General features: G+C 33.0%; 3 protein-coding genes across 3 annotated transcripts; 2 read left to right on the top strand and 1 right to left on the bottom strand.

Annotated features, from left to right (window-relative positions):
• Window positions 1-20,272: 20,272 nt before the first annotated feature.
• BDW74DRAFT_185462 (uncharacterized protein) lies at window positions 20,273-21,024 on the top strand (the record flags this gene model as incomplete). The annotated part of the gene is made up of 2 exons (XM_073731044.1): window positions 20,273-20,410; window positions 20,450-21,024. The coding sequence occupies 2 exons, from the start codon at window positions 20,273-20,275 to the stop codon at window positions 20,990-20,992; spliced, it is 681 nt and encodes a 226-aa protein (XP_073583750.1). The 3' UTR covers window positions 20,993-21,024.
• Window positions 21,025-21,445: 421 nt separating this feature from the next.
• On the bottom strand, window positions 21,446-23,534 carry BDW74DRAFT_178588 (SET domain-containing protein; the record flags this gene model as incomplete). The annotated part of the gene is made up of 6 exons (XM_073729242.1): window positions 21,446-21,802; window positions 21,861-22,422; window positions 22,490-22,761; window positions 22,821-23,180; window positions 23,233-23,307; window positions 23,352-23,534. The coding sequence occupies 6 exons, from the start codon at window positions 23,532-23,534 to the stop codon at window positions 21,446-21,448; spliced, it is 1,809 nt and encodes a 602-aa protein (XP_073583749.1).
• A 557-nt stretch (window positions 23,535-24,091) lies between these two features.
• BDW74DRAFT_168148 (anion exchange family protein) lies at window positions 24,092-26,212 on the top strand (the record flags this gene model as incomplete). Its single annotated transcript, XM_073726783.1, has 7 exons — window positions 24,092-24,315; window positions 24,369-24,724; window positions 24,781-24,956; window positions 25,022-25,225; window positions 25,282-25,425; window positions 25,492-25,936; window positions 25,998-26,212. The coding sequence occupies 7 exons, from the start codon at window positions 24,092-24,094 to the stop codon at window positions 26,210-26,212; spliced, it is 1,764 nt and encodes a 587-aa protein (XP_073583748.1).
• Between the last annotated feature and the right edge of the window lie 14 nt (window positions 26,213-26,226).

Genomic DNA, 26,226 nt, shown 5'->3' with positions numbered 1-26,226 from the left:
TCCTAAGAATGCTAGCAGTCCATTCTTAGAAGTATTTTTATAATAAATTCTTGCTTATATTCTTTATATTCTCTAGTTTGTTAGTATAACATTTCTAATTACTTTTATATACTTAATCCATATGGACTAAAGCACCTAAGATTCTCTGTTAATTTGTCCTATACTTACCCGGAGCTTCTTTAAAATTTAATTCCAAAGTACTAAGCCAGTTTAATTATTACTGCAGGCTAAAATTAATAGTATATTTAGGGATATTTTTATTCTTAATTCTTCCTTCTTTTTTTCTAAACTCCCTTTTTTATATTAGCAGTGTTTTAGTATTAATTCTCTTGCTAAATATTACTGTTTTAATTATTTAATATACTATTTTATTTTTTAAAGCTGTTATTCTTGTTGTTAAATTTGGTTCTTATTTAATATTATATTAGGACTAATTTAGGAATATTTATGCTTTAATAGTCTATTTTCTTTTATAGTCTTATATATAGGTAAACCATGAAAGTATAATAGTCCCTTATTAAGATTATCCTTATAATAAATACTCTTTAAATTTATAGTCAAGTAGCTAGGTAGCATAGTGTCTCTCTGTAGGTAGCTTAAAGTAAAGAGTTAGAATTATAATGGCCTAGGATATAGAGCCAGGTACAAAGTAAAATATTAAGAAAAAAGGGGGTAAAACAGTGGTTAATCTCTAGGTTACATATTATAAAGACTAACTCTTGGCCAACTAAGCTACACTAAGGGTTGGCCTTAGATACATAAGGAGAATCAGTCGTGATGTCACCGTGTTCCGTTCTCCCTATGTCATTAAACCTCCTTCGCCGCCTGAGGCTGACATAAATAATTATAAAGTAATAATTTTTCTACTTTTTTATTCTTTTAATTATTTACAATTACTAAACTAGGTAATGAGTTAATATTATAAATTAAATAAAGCTTTTCAAATATAAATATCAAATATACTTCAATTTTTAGGGGTAGTTTTAACTTATATAAGTTATTATTTCTTTTATAATGACATATAACTTAAATATTTATTTTATAAATTTTCATAATAGATAAGTCAAATCTTAAGTGTTTATAAATTATTATAACTTAAGTACCTGCCTAACTATATTTTACCTATAACTAAGGTCTAGAGTACCTTTATATTTCTTTTATAATAACACCCTTGGAGTTAATAACTTTCTTAATTTTGTAGATTTAACATCATAATAACCTAATTACCTGCTTTAATTATCTATATTACTTTCCCTTTTCCCCAAAAACCCTTATATTACCTATTTTTTATAATACTTATAATAAAATCATTAGGGAATATAATAAGCTTAATTATTCATTTTAGCTAAATAATCACTTCAAAATATATAATTAAGCTAAGTAATGATAGCACGGGATTTGCCCTTGCTATAGTATCAATTAATAGCCCTGTAATATTAGGTATTATGGATTTAGTATTACAGGGCCTGTTATAGCTTCTCTAATTAGTACTTGGCAGTTTTTAATTAAATTAATTTAAGCTAAAAATCTATTTATAACTTTATAAGAGGCTATAATACGAGTAGCTGCCACAGGGATATTTATAATAGCCTTAAATATTAGGATTAGAATAGTGGGATCCATGGTATTTAGTGTTGAACAAAATCAAAAATAGCTAGCTAAAAGTAACATGGACATAGTATATCATTCAAAAATTCAAGGTATAAATAACTTTATAAATATAAAGTTTAGAAAATTACTTAATATTAATATTTTTTAAGTAGCAGCTATTTTTTAAGACTTACCTACTTATAATAAAGTAGAAGGTCCGCAAATAGCCAGTTTTTCTTAAAAATACTCGCGGAACTAGTGTTCTTAATTACCAAGCTTTATCGCAGCCTCCCTATCCCTTCGTGAAATATAATAACCTTCTTAAAACCTGCAAGCAAAAATATAAATATTTATTTATAAGGAAAATATAAAGAAAATAAAGGGACTTTATAAAAGCTAGGTAAACATAAGGTAAAAAAGCTAACTCTTATAAAAGGAAATAAATATATATTCAATGCTATAGTTACAAAACGCTCAGGTATATTAAGTTTAAATACCTACAGCACGCAAGGGATATAAAAAATGAAAAATAATATAAAAACCTGTAAATATAGGTACTATTACTGATAAATAATTTTTACTAAATAATAGGTAACTTAATGTAAAATAAATATTTTGATTTATAAAGATTATCTTACCTAGTAAAGTGGGCATAGATTATAAAATACTTATAAATTTTAAAAGTAAGGTAAATCCAATATTATTCTTGCTCGCGAAGCAAGCTAGATAAACAATACTTTTATATTAAATATTCATGTAAACTGTTAATTACGGGCAGCTATAGAATAGAAAAGTTATGAAGGTAAAAGTAAAATTTCAAAACTTATAAAAAACCTAGTAAACCTTTAGGTTCTTTATAGTAATATCCCTGGACATAAATTAAATAATTTTAAAATCCTATAATTATAAATATATGATTTAAAAACCTGTTAGGCTATAAAAAAGTATAATTTTTTTTTTCAAAAAGGGCACCTTTCTTGTTAAGGAGTTTTTTAAAAAAGTTTATAAAGGGTTTTTATAAATACTACTATAAGTAAAAAGCTACTAGACTAGTGCAGTAAGTTTACAGGGGTATTTTTTGGAAATAAATCCTAATAACTTCTACCCTATTATTTAGTTCCTTGTATTATTACTTTTTATAAGAAATAGCTATAATTTATAAGTATGTTTAAATAATGCCTATAAAAAATAAATTTAATTATTTAAGTCTTCCCCGGGAGCACTGTTATATATACCCTATAAATAAAAAAGTTTACATGTGTTTGGACTTTTATAACTTAAAATTTATTTTTATTAATATTATTACTTATTCTTTTTAATTAATAAGATAATTGTAAGGCCGAATAACATAAAGATCTTTACTTGACCTAACCTTTATAATATATATAACTGCATTTTTATTATAAAAGGTAATAGATAAAAAATAGCCTTTTATATGAAGTATAAGCTATTCAAGTACTTAACATTACTACGGTAATTTATATTGATAATATTATTATTTATTTACAAGCAATAAAAAATTAATAAAAAAGTATATTTATAGGGTGCTAAAAAGGCTTCACAAGGCAGGGCTATATTATACGTAAAGTAAGTATATTTTTATAATATAATAATTTAGCCTTTTTGGGTATATTATTACCCTTAATAATATTAAAATAAAATTCTTATATATAGCTATAATTTAAGACTAGCCTATACCTAAAATTATATAAGATATTCTTATATTTTTAGGGTTTATTAATTGATATTATAGGTTTATTGAGGCCTATATAGCTATAATAAGAGCCCTTATAAACCTTTTTAAAAAGCCTAAGAATAGGCCTGTAAAGATAATTAAGGATTTAAAGCTAGATAATAATACTTAAGGCTTATAAAGCCATAAATATTTTAAAGTAAAAGTTTATAGAAACTATTTAGGCTTAATCATTTCATAAAAAAGCTTTGCATGTAAATAAAACTTAATACATTAAGTAAAGCTTTTCATAAAATATATAGAATTATTTTATAAGTAAAGTTATTACCTTTAGGGGTCTTACAGGAGATTAAAGTATTAATTCATTATATGGCCTTTATAGCCTTTAAATTATTAAGTAAGGTATTACTATAAATATAGATTTATTAGTTTTTATAACTAGCTTAGATATCCTAAAGCACCCTTTAAAAACCTTTATAATAGCCTTAAAAAACCCTTTACTAGGAAAGAATTCTTACTATGTAATAAAAAAAGATATACTTCCTTATATATTACTATCTTTTAACCCTTTATACACGGCTTTAAAAGCTCTTTTTAATTATATTAAGTTTTTATAAGTACTCTTTCCTAAAATATTAGGCCTTGCCCTGTAAGATTATTTATTTCCTTATATATTAAGATTTCTTATAAATTATAAATATATATTATTATTATAGATGCCTTAGTATATTTAAATATTTTTATATATTTCTTTATATCTTAAGTATAGTACTTCCGCGAGCATGGTCTTTATAAGGTAAAGGCTATTTTAATATTATAAATCTTATAAAAATCCTGCTAGGTATCCTGAACTTCCAGCCCACCTCCTGCTTTATATATTATTTAGGAAGTTTAGTAAAAAGGTTAAAAGGCTATAACTTTTATACTAATACCTGCTAGCTATACTTATTATTACCTGCAGGAGAAATATTATTTTAGGTTATTACTTTTATATTAGTTTTTAATACTAAAATACCCTTTTATTCTCTCTTTTTTCTTTCTTTTCTTTCTTTTCTTTCTTTTCTTTCTTTTCTTTCTTTTCTTTCTTTTCTTTCTTTTCTTTCTTTTCTTTCTTTTCTTTCTTTTCTTTCTTTTCTTTCTTTTCTTTTTCAATAACACACTCTAAGAATTCCATGAGTATGGCTATTTCTTTTTATAGATTTTTTATTCTTTTTTATTTTATATTATTTTTAGGTTATTTTTAAAAGGTCCTCCTGGTTCTTAGCCTTTTAATAATTATAGCTTATAAGGTTTTTTAAATACCTATAAGTAATATATTTTAACATCTTTATTCTTATCTTTTTCTTATTTTTTATTATATATTTCTTACTTTAAAATTATTATATAAGCTTTTCCTGGCTTTTAGCTACCTATTAACTTTAGCAAGTAAGGTTTTATAAGTACTTTTAAATAATATACTTTAATATTATAGTTTTTTACTTTACTTTTATAGCCCTTGCAAGCAGGTAATTATTAACTTATATATAAATTTTTAAGTTATTAAAAATACCTCCCGCTGTTACTGCTTCCTTATTCCTGGCCTTTTTTATATCCCCGCCTGTGGCTACTTATAGCCTTAATCTTTGGGCTGGCCTAGGTACTAATAACTAGTAATATTTTAATTTTTAGTTAAATTTATTAAATACCCTTTTTTCTTATATAATTACCCGGGAGAATATAATTATAATACTATTTAATATTATTATATAGCTACTAGCTACTATAAATATTCTTAATACTTCTTTTATATATATTAATATTTTATAATTACCTAGCTATCTTATAATTAATATACCCCCTGCCTAAGGTAGGCTACTTTTTAGGAAGGCCTGGGATATCTTACCTTTAGGCATGGTAATAGTTAATAACTAGGCTATGGGTTAGTTTATAAACTATTTAAAAAATATATTATTTTATTAGGGAACCTTTTTTATAAATAACCCTTTAATTTTACCTGGCCTTGCATCCTGGGATAATACTAAGCCCCTGTTTAGCTAAGAAAGATAATAAATTTTCACCCTAGTGCGTAGGCATGTATGTTAATATAGCTATGCTAGTAAAATCTAGATTATAAACTATGTATAAACTTATAAGGCTATTTTTATAACATGCACTAAAAGTAAACCTTTTTATAGTTATAAGTATATTAAGTGCTATTACCTATTTACTAGGATTAGTAAAAGCTAACCTGTATTTATAAAATATATTTTAAGGGGATTAGCAAGAAGTATAATAATTACTTATATTATTAAAATTTTTATTTTTTATATAAGACTAGGTAGTCTAGTCAGGCACTAGAGGCTTAAGTTCTAGTAAATCATTATTAGTTAATTTGCCCGCAGAGCCTTCTCCTGTAAAGATAATAGGCTTTATTTCCTGTGCCCATGAGGTATATGTGTATAATGGCAATTTTTGTGGAGGATAGTTAGGTGTTGGTTTAAAAGGGGAGGATGCTATTAGTATGGTTCGCGCAGAATATTTTTACCTTATTTTTATTTTTTTATTATATACTTCTTATATACTTATAAGTGCTTTAAGTTTTTAACTGGCTTTTTATAACCTTTTTATATTTTAATTACTTTACTTAAAGTAGCTTAGGATTCTTAATGCCTGGATATAGAATATTCTTTATATAATATTTTTATTTTTTTATTTATAAACCTGGTTTTATAATACTTACAAGTATTCACCCCCTTTATTTCCTTATATTTGCAAAGCATAAATATATAAAATAAAGCTATATAATAAGTATTTTATCTTATTTACCTTATTACCCTTCGCGGACTAGACCGGAGCTAATCTAACTTCCGGTTTAACCTTATTTATAATTAATTTATATTACTAATTTAAATATAGTTAATGATCTAAGAGGTTCTTGCGACCCTTTTTATATTATAATACTTTTTTTACAAGGCCTAAGTAATCTTAATACCCTTCCTGGCCTCCTCGCGGATTTTTTAAAGGTGTCTTATCTAGTTAAACACCTTACAGGACCCCTTGTCCCCTAGTTTTAAGTTTAGTATAATAACCCTGGGATTTATTTTATATATTATATAAAATAGTATATTTTAAATAAATACCTGTCGCGAGTTATTATATATAAACTTTATAAAAGGCAGATAATTAACCTAATTATTTTATAAAAAGTTAATATATCCTTGCAAGAACAGCTTTAAAATATTATTTAAGTATTTTATTTAATTACTATTTATAAATAATATATAATACTTATTAAGTGCTTTATTAAAATATAATATATAAAGTTTAACTAAAACCACTTTATAAAGATACTCCTATAGTTTATTATAATATTTACAGGCATGCCATGTAACTAAAATATTTTATAAATTACCAGGTAAGCTAGTTTAAGACCCTTAATTATTTTTTTATAGGAATAAAGTAAGCTATCTTACTTATTTAATTTATTATTATTAAAATAGTATTATATACCTCCCGCGAGCTATTAAAATCTTTTATTTTAATACTTACAGGCAGGTTTATAATAAAATTTATGCTAATTTGCTCCCAGGGCTCCGCGGGTACTAGTAAAGATTTAAAGTAAGCCTTGTTACTTGCTATAAATTATTTTTAAACCCTGGCAGATGACATATAACTTATAGTACTTCCTGATAAAGTCACGTATCTCTGGCTAAAAAAACCTTTACTTTACCAGCTCCAAGGCCCTTTTTTCTGTAAAGTGCCCTGTAAATAGGTTATTATATAACTTTACAAGAATTCTTATTTATAACTAGTAATAATTTAGAATATATAACCTTTCCTAGTTATATAAGAGGCCCTGCCGCACGTGTTATTATTTTTATAGCCGCGGAGTACTTTTATGCACCTTAGGATTCCTTCCCTGTAATTTATATTTATAAATTACACCCAGGACCTTTTTTACTAAGGGGTCCTGCTTTAAAAAAGCTGGTAAACTCTCCAGGATCCTTTTCAAGGAATTTAGCCTAAATAGCCCCTTTTTTTTATAAATCCTTCTTACCTCCTTGTAAGGAACCTTTATCTTTAATAAAGGATTACTATTATTAATAGTTATAATTATAAGCTATACTTGCCTGAGCTATCAGGGACCTAACCTATTTATATAAGTTATAAACTAGTCCCTTTTTAGGTCTTTTTATAGAGCCTGTATTATAATACTTTTTATAATTATACTTAAAAATATATCCTCCTGGGCACCTTGTGTGTCTGTAATACCTAATTACTAAAGCAGCTTTTATTTTACTTACTTTGTGTAACCCTTTTGGTTTTCTTTATATTAACTATCTTATATATAATTAATCCTTTATAAAGGTCTATCTGCAGGGTTTAATTTTCTTGTATAATAAGTAATTTAAAACCAGAACCCAGCTAAAAACTAAGACTAATAAATCTATATCCGCGAGAGCACCTTTATTAGTAACTGGAACACAGCCAGCGCCCCGTGGTCTGTGACCACCTTAACCTCTTGTGACATACCTTAAAAATAGTGTCTTTACTTATAAAAGGACTTTATAATAACTAGGAGCTCTTACTTTCCTGTTATATAGTTATACTTTAATATAATAAGTTTTTATAAGAAAAAAGCCACTAGCTTTTATATTTTATTTAAATATAACTAAGTTAATACTTTGTAGAGACCACCTCCTAAGGCATTTACTTTTACCCGCGTGAGTAACTTTTTTATAAAATAATTTAATCTTATTATCTTTTTAAACTTTTTTTTAAGGAAGTTTACTACCTCACAGGCTGCCGGGGTTATTACTAACCCCTTATCCTTAGCTATTCTCGCGGGACTATTCTTAGGCTTCTTAAAAAGATTTATAAGGACTGCTATTACTGCTGTGTAGGCATAAATAAACCTGCAGTATTAATTAATAAACCTAAAAAACATAAGAATATTATATACTATTTTTAGCATGGGCTACTCCTAAATTATGGCCACTTGTGATTCCTTTATCTTAACTTTATTAGGTATAATAATATACCCTAGGAAGTTAATTCTTTACATGGTAAAGCTATATTTACTTTACTTGCAGTATAACCCTGCCCCGCGAAGCTTCTTAAGCACCTCGCGGACATGCTTCTTGTAACTATTTATGTCTTGCAAGAATATAATAATATTATTAATATATATAACCACTGTGATATCCAGCAAATCTTGGAAGACCCAGTTTATAAACCCTTAAAATATTACAGGGGTATTTATAAGCCTAAACAGTATTATTAAGTATTTAAATAACCTATACTTTATATAAAAGGCTATTTTTTACTTATCCCTTTTTATAATCTAAATCTAATTATAGGCATCCTAAAGATCTAATTATATATAAATCCTCGCGCTAGTTAATCTCGCGATTATCTTATTAATAAAAGGAAGTGGATAATAATTCTTTATAAATATAATATTTAGCCCGCGGAAGTTTATATATATATAAACTTTACTATTTTTCTTAGGTGTATATAATAGTAATACCCCAGCTAAAGATTTAAATAAATAAATCCATCTTTTTACAAGCATGGTTTATATATACTTATAAATAGCTATAGTCTCCTGCGGAGAATAGTAATATAAGGGCCTAAATAGTAGCTCCTTGCCTTTTTTAATCTTAATCTTAAGATTAACCCTTTTATAATAGGGTGGAAGTTATTAGGATTTTTTTTAAAAAGATAATTATAAGATCCCTGTACTAATCTGGTAGCTTATTACCTAATATAATCTATTTAATCTTTATTATATTAATTTAAAAGGGTTATAACTAGTCCTTATAAACTTTTTTATAAACTCCTCTACAGATACCCCTTTAACCTAATAATCTTACTTCACAAAGGTTAATTTTTTTAAAGCCTAGATAGTCCGCGGGTTATAGGTCTTTAATTATAGTATTCCTAGTATTATTTATTTTATATTTAGGGAAATTACTATAAGTATCCTAAACTCCTTCTAGTTCCCGTGCAAGTCCTGGAGGTTTATATTTACCTTTATAATACCCTTATTCCGCACTCGCCCTTTATTAATAACACGCGTGAATATTTAATATAGCAAGATCTTTTATCCTGCCTGCTTTATAAAAAGAGAAGAAACTATATTTACTTTACTTTTATAATTTATAAGTACCTTGTGATCCATGGCTGCCCTGCTAGGTAAGGTAATCTTTATAAGTAAGAATATTTACCTTATAAAAACCTAATTTATCTCTAGCTAAGATTATTTACTAGTAATTATAGTTATTATTATAAGATTTTTATATTATTTTTTATTCTTTGCCTTCTTCTTAAAATATAAATAATCTAGTTTAATATACTTAATTTTTTCATAATAATAATACTAAGGCTCCCACTTTTTTCTTTTCTTTTTTATAAAAGCAGGCCTTTTAACCTTATAATTACCTATCTTCCGCAAAGATTCCTTATTCTTGCCCTGCAAAGAGTTATTTAGTTTAAAATTTATATTTACAGGTTTTAGATTAGTACTAGTTAGGTCTTATAATATAAAAAAAAGGCTTAGTTAAAGCTTGGTAACAAGGGATACTAATTCCACAAGCATTTTTAGGAAGTATAGCTGTTCACAGACCTTTTGCTTTATTACAGGTAAGTATAATTTAAAAAAGATTTATAAAAGGATAGTATTAGTTTAATTTCCTTATTTCCCTAGCTTTAACCACTATTCCCTTTAATATTATAAGTATATATAGTCCAATTTATTTTTAGCCAGTCTTATGCATAAAGCCTTACTTTATATAATATATAACCTATTCGCGGGATCTCCTAACTATTTAAGAAAAAACTCGCGGAGGTTTATCCATGTTAAATCCTTTAATATATTAAACTTTATGCTTTGTAAATCTTGCAGTGTTAAATTAAGATAAAGTACTGTAAAGTTTAAAACTTTTTTTAGCAAGAAACTATTAATTTCTTTAAAGGCCTAAACTCTTTTTATAAAGGTATAGTAATTTACATAGCTTTTATTACTATACTAATCCTTTTTACTAGGTAATTGCGAGATAAGAGTTCTTTTTTTTAAAGGTATAAAAAAAGAGTCTAACCCATTTTATACATGCCTGCAAGTAGTCTTATTTATAATATATTCTTTATAAAGTTATTAAATTAGCTTTGCTTATTCTAGTTTCTTTTTTTATAACCTTACTTGCTCGCGAAGTTCTTCCAGAGATAGTTTCTTAAGCGGCCGTGAAAGGGGTGGCTCCCCCTTATACAAAGACATAATAATTTTAAAGTTAAATTTTATTAAGCCTTCGTGAATAGCTATAAATAAACCTTCTTATAAGGGATAAACAGGTGCTCCCTAAATAGTCTTACAAGAGATTATTTCTAGTTGCCGCAAGGTTAACCAGGTTCGTGGTATAGGTGTAAATTACCCCTTATAAATTAAATATATTAATAAGTGTTAAAATTATAAGGTCCTTGGCCTTAAAAGGGGCTTATAGGTAGTATAAAAGGGTATAATATACCTAAAAAATAAGAATAGAAGGGTTTATAGGCCTTTTTCTAGAAAACTGGTTTTATTATAAGATTAATACTAAGAATTTAAACTCCCCCCTTGCGGAGGACAGGTATCCTTTGTGTATGCTAAGTTAGTATTTATATTAACTTAGCCTATCCGCGGAAGATCCTCCGCGGATATCTCTAAGTTCTCGTGGAGGGGCTATGTACAATGTCATGGGCCTTATGGTTACTTATTCTATCATGTTTTAGTTTAAAATACTATTTTAATAAGTTTATTAGAATTTTTTAGTGAATTATTAATTAAAGCTAACTAGTCCTTTATCTTGCTCCTAAGTCCTTTATAATATTTTAATATAAAAACTAGTTTATTCCAGGTTAAGTTTAAGGCTATCTAATTAAATTTGATAATATTTTTTATTAATAGTTAACCTGCCTTAGTATAAAGTGTTTATTTTACCTTAAGTAATTTATTTAAGGTTTAGGTTATTAAATACTTCAAAATTTTATGTCTCAACCTTTTTATAATTTCTAAAGATTTCTTTAGTTATTAGCTTTTAGTCTCTTGGTTTATTTATTTAGAAGTTATACATATCTAGCTTACACTCATTAAATATAACTTTATTATACTTATTAATATTTCCATGATGATTATTACATAAATCTATATTGATTAAAGGTAGATAACTTTGCAGGGAATATTTTCTCTTTGTAAATAACTTTATTTTATTAGCTTTAAATTTTTAAGCACTTTAGTGCACTAAGCTTATTACCTATTATAGTAATTACCCCCTTTATATACTCTAGTTTCTTAGCTTAGGTTAGTCTAGCTATAGTAACCTAAATTTTTCCAAAAGTCTAAGTATTTTTAAATAATAATATATTTTTTTATTTTTTATGCTTAAGGCTTATTATTATCAAATAAAGCCTGCTAACCTATCCTAAACTAGTGGGATTTAAGAATGTTCTATGCTTAAGAAAAGAATATATAAGTGTTAAGGTTAAAAAGCTTATATAAAAGACTAAATAAAAACTAAAAGGTAGGGTAGCTTGATTTTTTAAAAAAATAATAATTAATAGTAACTAAAACTATTTAATATTATAAGAATAGTTTCTTGAATATATAACTAAATTATATCCTTATAAACTGCTTAATATAACTTTATTATATTTTACCAATGTATTTACTTTATAACTTTATATTATTCAATATAATTATAGTTTTATCCTAGCTTAGTATTATATTATTTACTATAACTAGGTAAAATAACCTATAATTTTAGTTACTGGTATAATAACCAGTTATACTATATTAGTCAAGCACATCCATTAGCTAACATCGGTCCGCGCTAGCCGCGTTCCCTGACAGGCTAATATGCCATAAAGCCTAGTTAGTATTAATACACTATGTAATAAATTAAGCAGGCTATTTTTATACTAAATCACTGCTAAGCTACCTAGCTTAACTAATAATATTTAGTATAAAAATAATAATTACTAGTATTAGCTTAAGAAGCTTGAAAAGCCTTAGACCTTAATAAATAAGTAACAGGCATACCTCTTATAAATTAGTTAAAACTTTTAGTCCCTTATTTAGGCTATAGTTAATAGTATATATAATAAATTCTTTTTTAAGAGTACCTAGTTCATGGCCAGATACTAAATAACACTTGCAAGCTATTATTTAAAATAGGAATTACTATTACCTTTATTTCTTTAGATAAATTATAAGTATTAACTAGATAACTTCTGGTTACCCATTCTAAGCATATTAGTTATATCAAAAACTTGCTTAAAATAAAAGGTTATAAGTTACTAGAAACCTTTAACCCTATAATTATAAAGGACTTATTTCTGGAGTAATATAGTTTGTAAAAAGCGTTAATAATTGTTACGAAAGACCACGTGACGTCAATAGAGGTATAACTGTGGGTCTACGACGGTTCCCCTAGATCCTAGAAGGAGATAGAATCAGATGAGAAGGAGATATAAGGGAGAAAGGAAACCAGGAATAGAGAGAACATTAGAGTATATATAGTTCAGTTAATTGAAGTCCTATTGTTATAGTGGCATCTGCTCCTTAGTAGGCTAGGTGCGTGTAGTTGATACAGCCGTTATTCTGCCCTTCCCCCCTTCCTCTGTATATGCAATTCATAACAATAATAAATTATATTATAATAGTTTAGGAAGCTACCTAAAGATTCTTTGCTTAGCTATTATACATGTAATTAATAAAGTGATTATAAAGACTTTACTTAATAAGATTATTAGGCTATTTTTTGATAGATCCGCAATAAACTTTAAAGTACAAAACCATAGAATTACTCTTGCTATTTTAGAGTGGCTATTTAATTACTAATAATAGTTTTTTACAAAAGCTTGGCGAAAGATTTATATATAATGATATAAGTCTAAGTTACATGATATCCTTTAAATACTCTTTAATATAAATAACCTTAAGGTATCTTACTATTTTAATAGCTATATGATATCCCAAGTAGCTTTTAAGAATACTTCTTTTATTTTTTAAGCGAGATATAAATTATTTTTTATTATTAAAAGTACCTAATTATATACTCTTATACTATTAGGTTAGCTTATCTTTCATGCCCTGCATAACTTTAGTCCATAACAATTATTAGGTTACTCTAAAATAATTTATTAATAATATTATAAATAAAGATATTAAAGCCTAACTTATATTTGCGCTTTTTAGTATTTTTTCTCTAGTTATTATTCTTTGTGCTAGCTTATTTAATCACGCGAATTACTAGAGAATTTAAGAAATAGGCACTGCGCGAACAGCTAAATAAGAAGCTTTAAATTCTTAAGACAGGTTCTAAAATTTATAGAAATTTATGGAAGTAAAATGTACTAGTAAGTAGTAAAATATATTTTATAAAGGTTAACTTATAAAGATATAAAATAAAAAGAATATTTACTTTTGCTTTTAATACAGCCATAACTCCTCTAAAGGGTCTTTTTGAAAGCTAAAAGGAATTAGCAAGCTAGTTAAAGCTAAATCTTTAATAGTCGTATTTACACCGCCATTTCGTACTACCAAATTTAATAATTATTATTTTATACCTAAACTAACAGCCAGTTACAAAGTTTAACTCAAAGAAAAGGAGGTGGGTTTAAAGAATAAAATACTAGAAATTATAACAAAGCAGGCAAGTAAAGTTAAGGGAAAGAAAAATAAAAGATCTTTAATTTATTAATCTTAAGCTTTGTTCGGATAATATACTCCCTTTCCCTTCCTCCAACATCTGGCAGCGCCTTTGCATCCCTCTCCTTGCTTTATCTATCTTTTCTTGAGAGGAGTTGGTAGAATAAGCGGCGGGTTCTTAGAAGATGCTAACAGGATCCATAAAGCTTTTAAAAAGTAATTAGCAAAGGCCTAAGAGGTCTTATAAAGATTAGGTGCTGGATCTTTAGTGGTGTTATGAGGGATATACATTGCTACTAAACCAAGGCTTGGGTCATCACGTCGAGATGTTCTTTCCATGAGAAGCGTTGGATGGGGTTGTAGCCTGGTCAAAATCTGTTATAAATTGCATGTGCAAGGGAAGGAGGGCAGAATGACGACTGTATCGGCTACACGCACGTAGCCTACTAAGGAGCGGATGCCTATAACAATAGGGCTTAATTCTATGGCTCCGATAGACTGTTCTTGACGATGTTGTTCTCCAGTAGTTGTTAGATACATGGAGAGGGGTCGAATCCTCAGGAGTTGGAGTAGCAGAAAGTAGTTGGGTTCGACGCGCTAAAAGCTGGCATTGACGCACTAGTCTGCCTTAGGCAGGAAAGCGGGTGGAATTTGGCCCGTGCCCTAAATTCCACATGGAATTTATAGCTATATTTAACTTACTGCTTTATTACTTTAATACCTTTACTATTAAATTTATATACTTTATTTTTAAGAATAAAAGCAAGCCTATAAAGTAGTAAAACTGCCCTTTAAATTATATAAGCTACTTATAAAATACTTAAAAAGTATTTATTAAGTATCTTAATAGTTAATTTTGATAAATTAATGGCGCATTTAACAGGTTTATGGATATATATAAAAAATACATAGTAAATTATATATATCTTAATTATTAAAATATATAATTAATAACTACTTTCTAAGTACTTAGGAACTAATTAATTATAAAAGCTATTTTTTAATTTTTAATTTTAACTTGCGTAACTCTTACTTTTTTTTAATTTTAATTTACTTTATAAGTAATTTAGTTTTAAGATTTTAAATCTTTAACTTTTTTTAATTTCTACACCTTTATATTTTAAGATTAGTCACGTGAATTAGCTATAGTAACTCTTTATTAACTAACCTAAGAGGTGCTAAAAAAGTAGGGGTAAGTACTTAATAAATAGTTTTTAAGTACTTAAATAAAAATCATATCTTAATCTTACCTAGGCACTTTCTTGCTAGCTTTAACTACCTTTTTAATTATCTTTTTAACTTAAAATTTTTTATAGTGGCCTTCCACTACTAAAAGATAAAAAAAATATTTAATCTTAATTATAAATATTCTTAAAAAATTAGACTCTTCCTCTTGCTAAGCTAGCTTTATAAAATATTTTTATATAAGTACTTGCAAGGTACTTGGTAAGTATTTTATAAGTACTTAAGGTAAAGACATACCAGACCAAGCTATATAATTAAGATAACTAGTTTTAAAAGTTTAAATTATATATTAACACTAAAGACCATAAAAGTTATAAGCTTAATTTTATTAAATATTTTATATATCTAGCTTTTATAACCTATGCATATTTAATAAGTAGTTAGCGAGCACTTATTAAGTATTTAAATAAAGTTATTAAAAACTTACTTTAAAATTACTTGCAGTAGTGTTAAGTACTTTTTATAGTAATTAAACTTATTATATATTTACTTAATAGTATTTATACTCTTTTAAATTAAATTAAAAATATAATAAAAAATAAAAGAGTAATGCTTGTTAAGTCCTGCTATAATAACTATATTTTTCTTATAGCAAGCCTAATTTTAAACTATAAAATGCTTATACTTTAAGAATAATTAGCTAATAAGTACTTTTAAAGTACTTAAAAACTAGTTAAGAAATACTTATGGATTAAATAATTATATTATTTTTAGTAATTTTTTTTAAACTTATATTCTAAAAGTGCTGCCATTTATGCCCTAAGATATTAATTTAAAGAATTTTTATAAATAATTTTATAAATTTCTTAAAAAAAATATACCTAATATAAAATAAGAATATTATTTAAAATCCAGAATTATAAATAGGACTTTAGATTAATTTTTATTAGGAACTAAAATAGCCCTATTATAAAGAATTAGCTATTACTTAACAAGTACTTAAGAAGTGGTTAAAGGTTACCTTTAATTTACTTATTATTTATGTTTATTACCAAAGCATGTAGTCCAGTGCTATGTATAGTATAAAAGGTAAGCTTTTTACTAGTTAATTTATAAATAATATTATAAACTTTTTTAAATATAATATAATAGCCTTCCGTTGTGTCCTTAGTTATAAAGACCCGACATAAAGTAATAACTATTATAAGTAGTTAGCAAGTGGTTACTAATTAGTTATAAGGTAGTTAGTTATATATACTTTTTTTAATTATTTAAATATATAGTAAATATTAATTTCTTTAACTCTTTTAACTAAACACGCTTGTATAATATATTAATTTTAATTAAAGGTAAAGTATGGAGAAGCTTAGCTTAGTCTTTAAGAATATAAATAATGAAGACCTAATTATTATTCTAGTAAATCTCCTGCACATACTCCTAGGTAATATAATTAGTTATTAGGTAGTTAGGAAGCAGTTACTAAGTACTTACCTTAAGCTTTATATTCTTTCCTAATTTAAAAATCATATTATTAATATCTTAACCTGCTGGATAATATAAAAGGCACTATTTCCTAATAATAGCCCTAATTAGGTCTAGATTTAAGAAACTATTATAAATTTACTGGATTATATAATAACTATATTTAGCATAAAATAACTACAGTACTAGAGTTTTAAGAAAAGCGCCTATAAAGTAATTAATAATAACTTATAATTAACTTTTAAACTGCTTAAGAAGTACTTACTAAGTGTTAAGCTTGGGCTTTAAGCCTGTTTAATTAGTTATAAGATACTATTCATGATTTTTACTAGGGTTTTTTGAAAAAATAAAGGGGCATGTGTATAAATATCATAAAATATAAAAATAAAATAGGGGTTATAATTAAGATTCATAGGAATTAACTAGTAAAATATAACCTTATATTTAGCATGTACTAGTTTTCCTGGTCCCTAAGGGTGATTATAGGCTAATTAAGTGCTTAATAAGTAGTTTATAAGTAATTAGGAAATATCTCTTAGGTACTTACTATAAAAAAGTAAATTAGATTTAACTAATTTAACTACACTACATTCCTTGGTATTAATAATAACCTCACTAGTAAATAGTTCTTAAAAAACTAAAGATAAACAGAGCCATTTTTAGGCACCTAATAAATATAATGCCCGGCAAGATTAGATAATGTGTTAATATACTTAATATAGGAGTTAAAACCACCTAATAAATTTTTTACTTAATTAGTAAGTAGTTTAAAACTAGTTTATAGCTACTTAGCTTACTAAAATAAATAACTAAGCTAGTTATGGCTGGCAGGAATCTTAAAATTTAAAATAAGATTATTAGTTTTTAAAGAGATTCTTTACCGCGCGGTAAAATTTATTAAAAACTAGTTAAAAAATATTTACTAAGTACTTGCTAATTACTTTATACTTATATATAGTATTTTTAGTTACATCTCTCTTAACTTTACTAATTTTATGTTAAATTCCTTGCAAAGTAGCCCATACATTATTTATAAAACAAGTATAATATATATTTTTAAGCTATATACCCGCATGTTTATAAATTTTTACCCTAGAACATTAATAAGATAAGTTAAGATAAAATATTTTAAGAAATAAAGACTAGCTACAAGGCCTGTTATAATAATTTTATTAAATATAATATTAAATTTAATAAGTAATTAGTAATTACTTAATAAACACTTAATAAATACTTATATTATTAATTATGTCCTTAATAGTTTTCCTTTGCTAATTAGAAGGCATGTTTATAACATAGCCATATCTTATTAAATTAGTTACTAAATATTTAGGAAGATTATTACTATATTTTAATTTTAAAATTCTTAATAGGTTTCTTAAGATATTAATAAGTAAAATTAAAATATTTTCTTTTTTCTAATTAACTAGTAAGTGCTTGGCAGCTAGTTACTTGTAATTTATTTTATGTAATTAATTACTTAATTTATTTTTAATTAATTAAAAGAAATTATCTTGTAAAAAAAAGCTAGGATCTTAAAGATTTATTATAAAGTAATTAACAAGTGATTATTAAGTACTTTAGGAATTTGTTTTTTAAATTAAGAAAAAAAAAGAAACCAAAATTTAAAGTAAAATTTAGGGAATTTACAGTTATTTAAATTTCTTATATACTAGAGGTAAAGTCAAATTCCACGCGGTTAGCTGACTCCCGAGTGGCGGGACCCGCTTTCAATGTTGATGCCACCTACCCTCTCTTGGAGTAGCTAGTGGCCTCACCGCTGGTGATCACGTAATCACATAGATTCCATAACAAAATCATCTTAACACATGCGCTTGCGACTCTAATAAGTTATTTCTATGGAGATGCCTTGCTAAGACGGCCTTTAAAGCCGGTGAGCAGGTTTTTTTTATTACTTGTAATTTAATTAGGTGTGTTCAGGAGTATCTTAGTAAATAAATCTTATAATTAATAAGCATATATATATCGCGTTATAGTTTCTAGGATTTTACTATAAAACTAACAGGCAGTTAGTCTTAAGTACTTATACCTTAATTGTTTTTTTATTTTTTACTTTAATTACTATTGCCCTAAAAAAATAATCAGCTAATAAGCCATAGTAAAATAAGATTATTAAAAATAATTTTAATTAGTTACCTGGTAAACATGTTACATAATAAGTAATAGGCGCGATGGATAAAGGTTTAAATATTACATACTAATATAAAAGGTGTATTTATATATAATAGCTAAGTTTAAGCCATAACTACGCCCGAGATTATAGCTATGGTTATTTTTAAAAAAGTAATAAAAAAATTAGCTTATTATTATAGCTAATTATAGTTACCTGCTTTTCCTATTAATAAAATTAATATATTTAACACGTGGTAGAAATTTAAAGACTAGTCCTAGCACAAAGAATAAATAACACCTTAGCTAATTACCCTAATTACCCAATAATGCAAGATTAGGGTAAGTATCACGCGACACTCACCCTCCATAATTCACCCACTCACCCTTCCCACTCACCTTGCTCACCCGGGCCGCGCGACTTTAAAGCGGCATTGCTCACCTACTAGAACAAGAAGGGTAATGGTCTTGGCGCTCGTAGTCTTTTGCTCGGTAGGTAGTGTCTAAACCTGTAATCATTACCCATGAACCTAGCCTACTAAACGTCGGGATGACCTGCGATAATCTCCTTGACATCTTCAAAATCTCACTCGCCCAACTTCACGCCTGGAACACCTCGCTATCGAGGGAGACTGTACCACCAACCTCGAGCACCAAATCCGCTACGCAAACATCGTCAACGTCCTCCATGGGCCCCACCCAGACGGGTGTATGGTAGTCTTAGGATGCGAGCTGTTTTACACCGTGCAGGGCGGCGACAGCTGCCCGTCCATCAGGAGCAAGTATGGCATCACAGCTGCTCAATTCGACTGCTAGGCTACGAGTACTGCGTCAAGGGGCCGATCTCGTCACTACAACCACGACAGCAACGTCTGGACCCAGCAACCCAACTTAACTAGGCATTGCGTTAAACTATAATAATATCACTTTGCTATAAGCGGTAACTCGTGTGCTACGATTAAGAGAACATACAGGGTTACCTTTGCACAGCTATACACGTGGAATCCGGCGATTAGGTTAAACTAATTTGCTTTACAGATTGCGTATTCTATGTGCGCGAGTGTTGCTGCTTGACTTTAGTTAGGGCAGATACCGTAAATCAATGTTTTGGATATTGTAGAGCGTCTAAATACGATGGATAATGCTTACGCATGCAGGGGTTGATAAGTCAAGAATATGGCAGTTAGGGCTGTGCCATTCGCATGACCAGGTTAGGATTCGGAAGATATGTAGTCGATGTCGATCCCCCTCTTGAAACTTTCCTCTTCCCCCATCTCTCTCGCTCGCAACACCACCCATGGAATAAACTGCACTCAACACTGTATGCTGAAGTGAAGGCAAGGATTGCTCTTCGGACCCAAGCGACGCAAAACCCATTACATATACCATTTTCTGCCGTCGCCTGCGTAAAAGCTCCCTTCCACCGCCATGTTATACGCCTACTTGCACTCTGTACACCACCCCCTCCAGCGTTCCAACTGGAACCCTCCAGGGGCCCCGCGAGATTCTCAACCTCAGCCACACCCAGAATGGGCCGCGCCCTCCCCACGTTCGTCGACGGGGAACCTGTCATGTCCAAGCGAACCCCCGACACGCCAACAGCAGATAACTCGGCCGACACGCTCGAGCGCCTCCTGGAAGCCGACGGATTCAGCAAATGGGGCTACGTCATTTACCGCTGTACGTACGAAAGCGACGCAGACTAGGAAACCTTCATGGCGCGGCTGTATGCATGCGTCACGGAACTCCTAGAGATGAACAATGGTCTCGACCTCCTGGACTCGTTTGCGCCCACGGTTATCGAGGATTTTTCGTTTGTTGGCGCGGCGACCGCGACGCTCCGTGCGCATTTCATGCAGTATTGGATCCCCGCTGCGTTTGGGGCGGAGAATCCGGGTCTCTCGATGGATGTTCTGCCGCGGGCGGAAGCGGGCCGCTATCGGTTTTACATCATGGTAGATCAGGAGTGTTTGGAATCCGTTTTGAGGGCGCCGACGATTGACCACTTGGTGGATTCTACGGCGCACGTGCGTCTTGTTTATGCTGAGTGGGAGCCGCCGGAGGCGAAGACGAAGGGGGAATCAGGTAGTGGATCGGAACACAACGACAGAGACCAAGTTGAAGACGAAGATGATTGGCTGGTGCCCCTGGAGGGATGTACGGCGGAGGATGTGGGCTGGACGAACGTGCAGTTTGACCTTGTGCAGCTCACGGGGTATTTGAATATTAAGTTTGACTGGGACTGGTAGGACCATTATAAGCGTCCGCCGGCTGTCCACGCGGTTGAGCAGTAGTGCAGGTGCTTTTCTTGGCCTCCCCCCCCCCCCCCCCCCCCCCCCCCCCCCCCTTTTTTTTTCCCTCTCCTTGGCTTCTGCCTTAGGGCAGTGGGCTAAAGTTTGAAGAATATCATCTGTACCTACTGACCTACCGAAGTACGGTACAATGCGGCCGCTGACGATATTGGAATCTGGATTGCCCCTACCTGTATAGCATCGCTGAGCTGGACATCAACCTCGAAATCTATATAACCGAGGTGGAGATGACGGAAGCTCCGAAGCAACACGGTTCTCACTTTGCCAGGGCTGTTATTCCACATCCATTTAGTCACTTACCTACGTAAGAGGTATAATAACGTCCCAGCACGCAAACGCCCAACTAATAATCGGACAGCAACTGCCATGACTACCAACTACCTCACACAATCATCGCCCCTGCCCACCCCCCCCCGCCTTATCCTTAAACCGACAACACCCCTCCCCACAAAGACACCTCTTCTCCAAACTCCTCCAGTACCCCTCCGAGTAATCGACCGTGATTTCACTTCCGGCAGCTACACCCCTAGAAACAACAATGATTCTCTCTTTCCCTCTCCAATAGAACCGCTGGAACTGGCTATTCGGTCGACAACTGTGGTTGATGAACCGCGTGAAGTTGCCCATTGCGCCTTGGTAGATCTGGTATGGTCGTTCTTTGGAGCCGCCGATCATCACGTCCACACCTGTGATTCCATTTGTGATGAGACCAGTGAATTCGCCGATGGCGGTGCCGCGGTCGAAGGGCTACACCAGTCATTAGACATCTTCTGATGAAGGGAAAGAGAGGGGGGCGGAGGCTTACACAACGCGCAACAACGCCATTGTTCTTCCCATTCGTCGTACGAAAAATCTGAACCGGCGCTGGAGACCTGATTCCGCCAAATAGCGCAGGAAAACACAAACACTGGTTCCCCCTAGTATCATCAGACTGTTTCTCATGGCAGACAGGACAAATCTCCTCATCCAGTTCCGGAACGCGGCGCGGGTCGTCACGCCCAAAGACCTTCTCATCAAGAACACAGTCGTCGATGAATTCGTACTGAAACCCACCCGGCAAGTTCAAATACTCATACGTTGACGCAAGCGATATCCCCAGTCCTTCGGGACTCGTAACCCACTCATGCGGATGGCCCGTGTACACAGCCGGCGTATCCTGCTGAATCACCTGCAATAGATCCCTCCACCCCGGATGCAATGTATCAGCCGCGATCTCCAGACTCGAACGGATATGCCGGAGACGCGAGAAGAGCCCCTCGCCGAATTCGTTGCGGTACTTGCAGAATCGGTATACGCCTGCGCTGGCGAAGACGAGCGCGGCCCAGCCGCCGTAGTCTTTTATTTCTTTGTAGCCACGCCAGATGGCCCTGCAATCTAAGTCAGTCATACTGTTAAGGGTTTGGGGGAGTAGGTGGTAGGGGCGACGGGGCGTACATTCTATTTCGCAAGTCTTTCTCCTTCCAGTTTAGCACAATGCATGCTTCTCGGACGGCGATCATGCGCGCTTCGGTCTTTGATAGGATAGGCTTCTCGTAGCGTAAGACAGCAGTCCGTGCTTCGAAGCATTCTACCCAGAATGCTTGCACGATCATCTCCAATGCACGAGAAGACTGGCTGCGGTTATAGTACTGTAAGCAAAGAGCGTTGACAGATTTGAAGAGTTCAAGACTTGCGCCTGAGCGGATGTTGATTGTTGGTTTCACGTTCTACATATGTTAGCTTTCAGCTCCTGTAGACGGCACAAGGGTAGGTAGGGAAGCCCGACCGAGAAATCCCGACTCATCTGAACAGACGAATACACCTGCCGCCATATCCCCGAGATCAATTTATCCGAGGACGTTGGTTCCAGGACCGGCGGCTCAAGGCCCTGTCCTGGTTTTGCGCGCTGTGGGAAGCGCGTGTCGCTGTGGACTTGGCGGATGGATTTCGAGGGGTTGTCGGGTGCACTTCCATCTATTGCTTGATTATGCTGTGATACATGTGGTTTGCTCGTTTGTGAAGAGGAAGAGTGCGGCAGTCGCAGCCCGCTGACTGTCTTGTGTCGTTTACATGGTCGGGGGTCATGATCATCTCGTGTAAAGTGGAAGGTTGAGTCTGACCCTGCTTCTACTTCTCCTTCATTCTCCTATTTCAGATTAGCTAATATTCTGATATTTGGGTATCTGATGCCTTCTTACCCCTGGGTCTGGAGTACACTCCGGCGTTAGCGACTGAGCCGGCACAAGCGTTCCATTGCGTAGGTTGATGCAGCCCTAACAGGTCAGCTGAGCCCAGTATTCAACTGTTAAAAACTCACCAGCTGTAGTTTCTCATTACCCGAAGTTGAGCGAGCATCGGTAGTCAACGAAGCCTCTATCCTCAGATACAGGACCTTGTCATTCGGGCTGCCTTGAATAGCCGAGGCAAGCTGTGCAGGGAAGACTGGATTGTGTAGGATGTCGCACAGCTCTACAGCCAGCGGCGGTAGAGAAGAAACCATGATGCATAGGTATGTATAGATACGATATCTTGCATTTCTGACACACAGTGGATACCCAGTACTCTTGGGAAGGAGTTGAGGATGAAATAAAGTGAGAAGGGCTCCACCTCAGCCAAGACGAAAATCTGCCCGGGCAGAGAGGCTGACTCAGCGTTAGATACACAGGGTAGAAAGACGTCATCAAGATCAGTTGATTAGCCATGAGGTTAGATACAGTTCAATATTGATATATGAAGGTAATTGGGAGGGTTAGGGCTGGTGGGGGATCAGAGTGCATGTTGCAAGCTTCAGCCAACAGAATACCTATGGGCTCTATAGACACTGGAACATATGTGCACTCTATATCAACTACACAATCCCTCGCCACTCCCACGGTTAACTACAAACCCTGAACCCACTGACAACATCCCTCGTAAGAAACCGTTGTCTCGTTTGGCTAGGGTCCATACCAAGACCACTACATTTGCGTCCATGATGTTCTAACTATAAAATCCTGTCCAATCCCTCCAAATCTCTCATTTACCCTGCACCAAGTCCTCCACCCACAGTTCCCAACCATGTCCTCCTCAACCTCTCCAAAAGACTCCCCTCTCATATCCCGAGAGAAGTCCACCACCTCATATGCCTATCCTTCCACAGGATGGCGAAGCTTCCGTGCCCTCCGTCCAGGACGGGGCATGTACCACGACGTTCGCCGACGCCTCCCCTACTACTGGAGCGACATCACCGACGCCTTCACCTACCGGACTATAGCCAGTACGATCCGGATGTATTTCGTCAAGTGCGTCACCCGTCCTTACTTCCTTCTCCCAATCACTAACACTGAAATCACAGCCTCCTCCCAGCAATAGCATACACCCTCGACATGACGCGGCGCACAGGAAGTTTCTACGGGATCAACGAATCCCTGTTCTCGTCTGCCCTGGCTGCATTGATATTTAGTATTTTCGCAGCGCAGCCTCTTACCATCGTCGGAATCACCGGGTTGATTTCACTGTTCAACTACACAATCTACGACATTGTCGCGCAGTACGATGTCTCCATTTATGCGAACTTCATGTGCTGGACGGCCATCTGGGGCGCGATCTTCCATTGGATTGTCGCTTTGTGTAATCTCTGTGATTATATGCGGTATGTGACGGATTTTTCGAGTGAGAGTTTTGGGATGTATGTTGGGATTATTTATTGCAGTATGTTTTCTCCTCTCTCCGTTGCTGGATGTGTTTAAGTGCTGATATGGTTGTAGTTAAGGGGGTAGAGGAACTCACCAACGAGTTCACATTCTACGGCCCAACGGCGGGCTTTTTGAGCAGCCTGATTGCAGTGCTCTATTTCCTGACAATCTACGGTCTCGAATGGATCGGGTCCAGCACGATCTGCAAGCCCTGGTTTTGGGGGTTACTCGCTGATTACGCTTACGTTGTGCGTCCCCCTGTTTCAACCCCTCTTTCCATTTACCCCATATCATCAAATCTAACGGGCTCCAGATCGGAACCCTCTTCTGGGTGGGCTTCGCACACTTCCCCGGACCAATGAAGCAAGCGCATATCTCCATGGTCCCCATCACGAAAGCATTCTACCCAACACAGCCGCGCGGCTGGTTGATCCATTTCTGGGAGCTGGAGGTGAAATGGGTATTCGCTGCGCTGCCGTTTGGGTTTCTGGTTATGTTGTTGTTTTATTATGATCACGTATGTGTACACCTTCCAAGGTACCCTAGGGGGTTAATACTAACAGGTTGTTATAGAACGTCAGCAGTCTAACAGCCCAAGCGCGCCATTTCCCGCTGAAGAAGCCAGCTGGCTTCCATTGGGACTTTTTTCTGCTTGGATGCACGACTTTCATCGCGGGGATTACGGGGGTTCCGATGCCGAATGGGCTTGTTCCGCAGGTACGCAGACCAGACATACTCTTCCATTTTCTTTTCAATAAAATATGGATTTGCTGACGAGTTCAGGCCCCAGTCCATACCGACTCCCTAACAATCTACGAAACAGACCTCCACATCCTAACAACCTCCCCTTCCGAGGATGGCGCCGACATAACCGAAGAACCCGAAATCAGACACGCCGTCACAAAAGCAACCGCCGTGATCGAGCAGCGCGTCTCGCACTTCCTCATGGGGTTGGCTATCATTGGAACAATGACGGGTCCCCTGCTAATCCTATTGCACACGATGCCCGCCGCTGTATTCGCTGGTGTATTCTTCATTGTGGGGTGGGGGTCTATTGAGAGTAACGGGATGGTTAAGAAGGCGATCTTTCTAGTACGGGAGAAGAGGTTCGTCCCGAGTGGTGAGAAACTGACACAAGTGAAGAGGAGGAAAATTGTCCTTTATCTACTTTGTGAGATTCTGCCGGTCGCTGCTTGTGTTGCGATTTCGCAGACGATTGCTGCGGTTGGTTCGTGGTCCTCATCTCGTCTTATTCCAATCTCTTGGACCACTCATGCTAACGGTTCTAGGCTTCCCGATCCTCGTTATTGCAATGATTCCGTTCCGCGTCTATATTCTTCCCGGGTGGTTCTGTGCCGATGAGCTTGGTATATTGGATGACTTGACCGCCAGTAATCCTACCGTGCTGAAGAGTCTTAGCGAGGGGCCGCAGCTTGTTGAGAATCGGGATGCTGATGAGGAGACCGAGGATCCGAGGCAGAGGATGGGTGGGATTGAGCGGTAGGTCTGCCTGTTATA

This window comes from Aspergillus multicolor, assembly GCF_047715735.1.
Source record: "Aspergillus multicolor strain CBS 133.54 unplaced genomic scaffold BDW74scaffold_13, whole genome shotgun sequence".
Taxonomy (NCBI): Eukaryota; Fungi; Ascomycota; class Eurotiomycetes; order Eurotiales; family Aspergillaceae; genus Aspergillus; species Aspergillus multicolor.
Note: the sequence above shows the minus strand (reverse complement) of the source record. Positions and strands in the feature narration are given on the sequence as shown.